The sequence below is a fragment of the Octopus bimaculoides genome, chromosome 7 (genome assembly GCF_001194135.2).
Source record: "Octopus bimaculoides isolate UCB-OBI-ISO-001 chromosome 7, ASM119413v2, whole genome shotgun sequence".
NCBI lineage: Eukaryota > Metazoa > Mollusca > Cephalopoda > Octopoda > Octopodidae > Octopus > Octopus bimaculoides.
Genome location: NC_068987.1, coordinates 62,876,184 through 62,884,708, shown reverse-complemented (window position 1 = coordinate 62,884,708; position 8,525 = coordinate 62,876,184). Strand labels below are relative to the sequence as shown.

Below are 8,525 nucleotides of genomic sequence, written 5' to 3'. Positions count from 1 at the left end.
TATATATATATATATATATATATATATATATATATATATATATATATATATATATATATATATGTATATATATATATATATACACTCACACACACACATATATATCATTCTTTCCTGTATCTTATGTATATTCTGGTGTGATATTTATGTATCCTAACATGAGAATAATTCTGTTGGTTAGAATGTCTATAATTTCTCATTTATAGCATGAGGCCATCATAGTTTGATAGTTGAGACAAATGTTAATTTATGTGTGTCACTATAACCTTCAGCTTTTATTTGCACAAGGAGTTTGCCTATGTTCACTGATGTGGGGACCAAAGAACTGAAGTATATTGGATTGCAAGACAGTGTGTGAGAGAAAATTGTGATGTCATAGGAAAGAAATGTGTCTATGGATGATGGTGCACTTGCATTTAATGATTCTATAAAGAAATAGGCTTGGAGATGCCGTTATGAAAAACTGCTGAATGTAGAGAATGAATGGGAGAAGGAGAGTCTGCCAAATGTTGACCCAATTCAGGGACCAGCTACCTGAATTGACAGTACCCTGGTAGATAAAGCAGTTGAGGATATGAAGACAGAGAAAGCCCCAGCCCATCAGGACTCACCACTGAAATACTTAAAATATCTGGCAGTGTGGGTTATGGTCTAGTCACCTGTTTTGTAAATCAGGTGGTTCACAAAGGAGTCATTCCCAATGACTTGTGTAGCAGCACCATAGTCAAATGCTACAAAGGTAAAGGTGATACCTTAGATAGAAATAATTACAGAGGTATCAAATTGTTAGATCAAGTGATGAAAGTTACGGAGAGAGTCATAACCCAACTAATTAGGGAGAGAGTTAGTCTAGATGAGATGCAGTTTAGTTTTGTGCCAGTGATGCTATATTTCTGGTAAGGCAGCTGCAGGAGAAATACTTAGCTAAAAATAAACCTCTGTATTTGGCTTTTGTTGACTTGGAGAAAGCCTTTGACAGGGTCCCCTGATCCCTTATCTGGTGGTCAATGCAGAAACTAGGGATAGACGAATGGTTGGTGAAAGCTGTACAAGCCTTGTACAGGGATACTATCAGTAAGGTGAGTGTTGGCAATGAGTACAGCGAAGAATTTAGGGTACAAGTAGGGGTTTACCAAGGATCAATCTTCAGCCCCCTCTTGTTCATCATAGTCCTCCAGGCAATAGCAAAGGAATTTAAGACAGGCTGCCCCTGGGAGCTCCTCTGTGCTGATGACCTTGCTTTCACAGCTGAATCACTATCAGAACTAGAAAAGAAATACTAAGTATGGAAGCAAGGTGTAGATTCGAAGGACCTTAGAGTTAACCTAGCAAAAACCCAAGTTTTAGTAAGTAGGAAGGCAGACAAATCACAAATCTCTTCAGGTAGATGGCCCTGCTCGATCTGTAGAAAAAGCTTAGGTAGAAACTCCATAAGATGCATCCGGTGTAAGCTTTGGACAAAAAAGGTGCAGCAATATCAGAGGAAGGCTAACAGGGAAAATAGCTTTTGTATGTGGAAGATGCACAGGTACAATAAATGCTGAAAATGTGCAGAAAATAGACTCCATCAACTACCAATGGGGTAAGCTAGAGGTAGTAGATAACTTTCGTTATCTAGGTGACCAAGTTTGTAATGGAATTAGATACTCCGAGAGCATAGCTGTGAGAATAAGATTAGGCTGGGCAAAGTTCAAAGAGCTGATACTGCTGGCAACAAAGGGCCTCTCTCAGATTGAAAGGCAGATTGTATGATACCTGTGTGTGAACAGCTATCTACATGGCAGTGAAACACGGGCTGTGACAGCCAGGGACATGCGCAGGCTTGAAAGACATGAAGCCAGTATGCTTCACTGACTGTGCAATGTCAGTGTGCATTTTTCGACAATGTAAACATCTTGAGAGAAAAATTAGGCATAAGAGGCATCAGAGGCAGTGTGCAAGAGAGACAACTGCACTGGTATGGTCATGTGATGTGTATGGACGAGGACAGCTATGTCAAGAAGTGCCGATCTCTATCATTGGAAAGAACCTGTGGTAGAGGTAGACCCAAGAAGACATAGGGTGAGGTGGTGAAGCATGATTTCTGAACTTTGAGCCTCACAGTGGCAGTAACTAGCGACTGAGACATTTGATGCGTTGGGCCTCACGCAGGCGAGTTCCTTTTGAGCGTTGGGCTTCACACAGGTGAGTTCCTTTTGAGCGTTGGACCTCACGCAGGTGAGTTCCTTTCGAGCGTTGGGCCTCACGCAGGCGAGTTCCTTTTGAGCGAGGGGTTTCATGGAGGCAATGACAGACCTTTGGCAATATACTGTGCTTGATAAGAAGACCCATCAAGCCAAGCAAAATCACAGTTGTGGCAGATACCAGTGTCACACAAATGTTCCTCTTGGATTGGTTAGCATTAGGAAGGGCATGCAGCTGTAGAATTCATGCCAAATCAGAATGGTGTCTGATGCAGCCTTCCACCTTGCCACCCCTGGTCAAACCGTCTAACCCATGCCAGCATGGGCAACGAATGTTAAATGATGATGAAGAAGGTCTACACAGCACAACGTATCTTCACTTTGCCCTGATCTGTTGTCATCTTCAATATGAAACTCCGAATTCTGAGCTGTCTTTACCAGTTTGATTTTTATAGATGAATAATTTTTTTATAAAAGCTTTTATTTTCTTCATAAAAAATGTAGGAACATTTCTCAAGTATATTTTATATAAAGTATATGTGACAAAGGTAATTTAAATTGGGACTGTTTTCGATAAATTTTAAATGTCACTTGGTAACAAATATAGAGATATAGTAATACTTTTCTTAACAATATCTGTTTTAATGGTGCTTTTCTTAAATTGTAAAAATAAAAATTTAATTATCACAGTGCATCTGAGTGTTTGTTTGTTCATTTAATTTGCATGTTGATGAGCATGCTCACTGTTTTCAGTCTTTCTGCTACTCTTTCTTAAAACTTTTGAATTAATTCAAACAACTTTTAAAATTTGAAGATTTTCCACAATGGAAGCTCCTGCTTATTCCTTCATTCTTAAAAGATCAAAGACGCCTTTTCACATACTCAAAAAAGCAATTGAGTTTTTTGAGTCTCAAGATGCAAATTTTGAATTAAGTAGGATTTCTGCAGGTCTAAATATATCTAAGTACTATAATCATGAAGTGGAGGCACAATGGCCCAATGGTTAGGGCAGCGGACTCACAGTCATAGGATCACGGTTTCGATTCCCAGACCGGGCGTTGTGAGTGTTTATTGACCGAAAACACCTAAAGCTCCTCGAGGCTCCAGCAGGGGATGGTGGCGAACCCTGCTGTACTCTTTCACCACAACTTTCTCTCACTCTTACTTCCTGTTTCTGTTGTGCCTGTAATTGAAAGTGTCAGCCTTGTCACACTGTGTCATGCTGAATATCCCTGAGAACTACGTTAAGGGTACACGTGTCTGTGGAGTGCTCAGCCACTTGCACGTTAATTTCACAAGCAGGCTGTTCTGTTGAGCAGATCAACTGGAACCCTCGACGTCGTAAGTGATGGAGTGCCAACAACAACAACAATAATCATGAAATTTATAAAAAAATAAAAAATGCTGTGATGGAAACAAGAAACTCTTGATGCATTTGTAATGGGGATAAAGAGATTCCTACTTCAACTGTATGAAATGCAAAGAGTGATACCACTTAAGGTGATGAACCCAAAAAGAACAAAGAATCATTCAGTGATTTATAAATAACTAGAGATGTTTGTTATTTGTAAAGAATTTATTCCAATCACAACACTTGAGATATGATTGGAATGTTGCATGAAAGAATTGTAAAACAAATTAAGTTGAGCAAAGTATTAGGAGACTTAGGACTAGAGCAAGAATATGTGATGGTGAGATAATAGCCATAGTCTCAGTCAATCCAACCAGAAAATGTAATTAATGCTGGTTGCTTTTGATAAGACTCTTAAGGAGGGAGTGCCTGAAGATTACCTCACCACAACCCTCTCGGGAATAGTAAATGGAGAAATAAATGAATGGATGAATTAGTTATGTTGAAACTGTTTTATTGCTTCTATATTTAACGTTTTAAAAAACTGTTTTATGTCAAATTTCATCAGCCACACTCTGCCCTATTTCTGTGTAATGTCACCTCTTATTTCAGTATCTTTTACTTAATGGTTGAACATTAAGTCAGAATCTCTCTCTCTCTCTCTCTCTCTCTCTCTCTCTCTCTCTCTATATATATATATATATATATATATATATACATACAGTTTTTATTAAAACTCTCAGCTTCAGTAATAATAGAAATCTTATCCTCTGCAGTGTGCATGGAGCACTCCTTTCTCATTTATTCAACATTAAGCAGCTCACACACACGTGTGTGTGTTTATGCCACCTCACTTTAAACACTTTTATGTAGTCTGCTTCACTTTCCCATAATCTTTTACTCTTGAAATCCATGAACAGAGACCTTAAGACCATGCTTCAATGGAGTCAAGATAAACTTATCTCTTTCAGCAGCACAAAGACTTGATTGCTACATTACCAAGGAAAAATCTTGTATCGCTCTTTCTACAGATGCTGGGCCTGACAAATTCTCATCTCTTGAGGCAACCATATATATATATATATATATATATATATATATATATATATATAACATTTCTAAAACTGCATGATGAAAACTAAGAATCCTGTTTAGAGACAGGTAATACTTCAGTCCTAATCACTAAATTTATACAAAGCTTACAGTAAAACCAACATAAGAATATTGCTAAGATCTATGGGACAGAGATGCTGCCATACTCATTATCATCTTAGGATATATCCAAAAAGCAGCAGTTTGGTTAGAAAACATTTAATCATGAATAAGTTTCACTAATAATCTCACAAACATACTCTGCTATCATTACTGTAATGACTCCTAAGTTCCTCTGAATTACCTAGCTTTATATTTAGATTCACCCATTTCTTCAATCTCTATTCATATGTATACAATAAACATTTTACCCAATTCTTACACTCCAGAACAACTGTTTTCTGGATTTCCTACATCTTTCCTATAGAAACTCTACATGAACATCAACCTCACCAATATCACTAGTTTGGCAGAATCTGCAAAAAATCATGGCCACTACTGCTCCTCCTCCTTTCATTAACTTACAATAAACAACAACAAACAGATACCATTGTGAATATTTTTTTTTAATTCAAAATACTCATTCATTATACTCATATTTTGTGTGACAATTTTCCAGAAGGGAGAAAAAGATATTGATATATATATGACATGTGTAAATAGCAGAGAAAAAAAGTATTCCCATAAGTCAATGATAGCATCACTGTACAGTTAAACCAAGTGTATAGTCACTCGTTTGCTGGCATCCCCTTCACAGCAGTTATCATTATTAATGATGGTGATATGAAAAAGGAAATGTATAAAAGATAGTAAATAAGGCGACGAAAAAAATTAGAAAGTTTCATTGATTAAAAGTTAATTAACATAGATTAATGTCAGTTAGCAAGCCTGTTGCTAATTATCTGATGTATAATAAAATGGAGTGCAGCATGGATACTATGCATCCATAAGTTTATCTGGATTAAATATCTTGATGCGGAAAATAGTTTTAAATCTTTAGTGTATACAATGTTTCTGACTTTTTTGCTAGTGTAACTATATTTTTCTTGATAAAGTGGCATACAATTAACAATGTAATTGTATCAGTCAAATACTTATTTTATTCAATGATTGACATTGAAATTTATTGATTGTCTTTGCAAAATCCACTTAGAGTGGGAGCTGTAATTTCATAATGATGAATGGCTGAAGATTTAAAGGTTTAATTCTTAGTGCAATGATATATTTTTCATAATGTTTAGCTTTAGCTTCCAAAGCACTGTTGTCTTCAATTATGTGATCATGCTTGTAGTCTATGAGTCCATTCCATTGTTTATAATCTCTGAATGCTGGCCAGTTGAACAGTTCATGACTCCTCTACATCTGTATGAGTGTGTGTAGGTATGTATATATATATATATATATATATATATATATATATATATATATATATATATATGTACATATATATATATGTATATATATATGTATATATATATATACATATATATATATATATATAGTTAGGTCTCTTATGAATGCTATTAGTAACATATAATCCAGTACAACCTGTTACAGGGTCAGGTCATTGGTGACTAAACCATCACTTACCGTAGGCTAGTCAAGTGAGGCAGTTTGCTGGAATTCCAACAAGACAAAATCATGACCTATCAAAAAGGACGGAAGACGGCCAATAACTTTCTAGAAAAAGTATGCGAAAAATTTAAATTAGTGAATTATATCGGTGAGCATGGACGGAAGATGTAAGGGAAAGGGGACTGGAAGAGAGGAATAGACAGTGTGGTGACGAATCCTTAGAGAGTCACGGAAAGAAGTGTATGGGTCATGGGATAGGCCAGATAAAGATGTGAATGATGAGAAGCTAATGAAGTTGAGTACATAACTCCTGTTCCTTTGTCATTCCATTAATTTCATATTACACTCTGTGTTTGTCTCACACTTTATTCTGAAGCATATATGTATTGAGTTCTAACAGCAGGTTATTAATAATGTATGTATATGTACAAATAAAGGGTAATGGTAATGAACAGAATCATATATTAATAATGACAGAAAGAAACATTAGCTGTATTGGAGGTATCTTTTCTTTCTTTTTCTATTTAAAAGCCTTTGAATTTTCCTAAGGGTCACATTTTGTTTGGGAAGTCAATCAGTATTTTATTTTATTTCCTTAGCAAAATTCAAAGACTTTTTATATCTGTATATAAATAAATAAAGAAGTGATGTCTCCATTACTTCTAACTAATTTTTCTTTCTATCATTATCAATATATATATATATATATATATATTAAAAGCTGGCAAGGTCACTGTGTTTTGTTTTGCAACCAAAACATACTACCAAGTATATTAAAAGGTTTACAAGTCAATGTTGTGTCTTATCTTATGTTAGCAGTGCAGTATACTCACTTTTGAGTTTATAAATTTCTGATAGAACTCAGCCCTGACACTGCACTGCAAATTATGATATTTCATAAAGAAATACATCTATGAAAACAAAGATGTATTAAGATACAAAACTTCACAACTTGCAGACCTGTTTCTGAATTCTATAGGAAATCTATAGAAACTTAAAAGTCAATATATATATATATATGTATATATATATATAAATAAGATGGTGTGTTATTGTAATTATGAGTTGTTTTTTGACTCTTATTTCTAGCAATAATGGTGTTGAATAGCACTCTCAATTGCTTTAGTGACATATATTTTAGCCTTTTGGTTGAAAAATTACTAACAAGGCGCAGGAGTGGCTGTGTGGTAAGTAGCTTCTACTATAGCCTCGGGCTGACCAAAGCCTTGTGAGTGGATTTGGTAGACGGAAACTGAAAGAAGACCGTCATATATATGTATATGTATATATATATGAGTGTGTGTTTGTGTGTCTGTGTTTGTCACCTCAACATCGCTTGACAACCGGTGCTGGTGTATTTACATCCCCGTAACTTAGTGGTTTGGCAAAAAGAGTCCGATAGAATAAGTACTAGGCTTACAAAGATTAAATCCTGGGGTTGATTTGCTCGACTAAAGGCGGTGCCCCAGCATGGCCACAGACAAAATGACTGAAACAAGTAAAAGAGTAAAAGGGTAAGCCATCCGTATTATATATATGCATACACAGACACAAACAGATAAGCATACATGCGTATATACGTACATGCACATATATGTATGCATATATATAAAATTTTAGTCGGTATGATGTGCCCTATGATTTTAAATCAAACAGAGTACGGGTGCTGTCTTCACGTATGTAATTCTTCCACTGATATAATGTCTTTAAGTTGGACTGCTAAATATCCTCAAGCCACAATAATGAAACCTGCAAAATAATAATAATAATAATAATAATAATAATAATAACAACAGGCTGGTGCTGAATATAACAACATGGATGTTGTAACATATCTCTTGGTAAGAATAGAAATAAAATTCAGTAACGTCACCAATTCCAAGAGCAAAATTAACAAAAGTAACAGAAACTGATGCTATACAAATCCTCAATAAGTAAAAATGATAATGGTTTTATATCTTGTGTGGAGGTGTTATGGCCCAGTGGTTAGGGCAGCGGACTCGCGGTCCTAGGATCGCAGTTTTGATTCCCAGACCGGGTGTTGTGAGTGTTTATTGACCGAAAACACCTAAAGCTCCACGAGGCTCCGGCAGGGGACGGTGGCGAACCCTGCTGTACTCTTCCACCACAACTTTCTCTCACTCTTCCTGTTTCTGTTGTGCCTGTAATTCAAAGAGCCAGCCTTGTCACACTGTGTCACACTGAATATCCCCGAGAACTACGTTAAGGGTACACGTGTCTGTGGAGTGCTCAGCCACTTGCACGTTAATTTCACGAGCAGGCTGTTCTGTTGATCAGATCAACTAGAACCCTCGACGTCGTAA

The 8,525-nt window shown here is 36.1% G+C and overlaps 1 protein-coding gene across 1 annotated transcript in view; it reads right to left on the bottom strand.

Annotated features, from left to right (window-relative positions):
- Positions 1-5,171: 5,171 nt before the first annotated feature.
- LOC106879156 (ceramide kinase) overlaps positions 5,172-8,525 on the bottom strand; it is a 61,753-nt gene continuing 58,399 nt past the window's right edge. Inside the window, exon 12 of the mRNA XM_014928595.2 lies at positions 5,172-7,950. Coding sequence (XP_014784081.1) covers positions 7,908-7,950 — 43 coding nt within the window. The 3' untranslated portion in view covers positions 5,172-7,907. The remainder of the gene's footprint in view (positions 7,951-8,525) is intronic.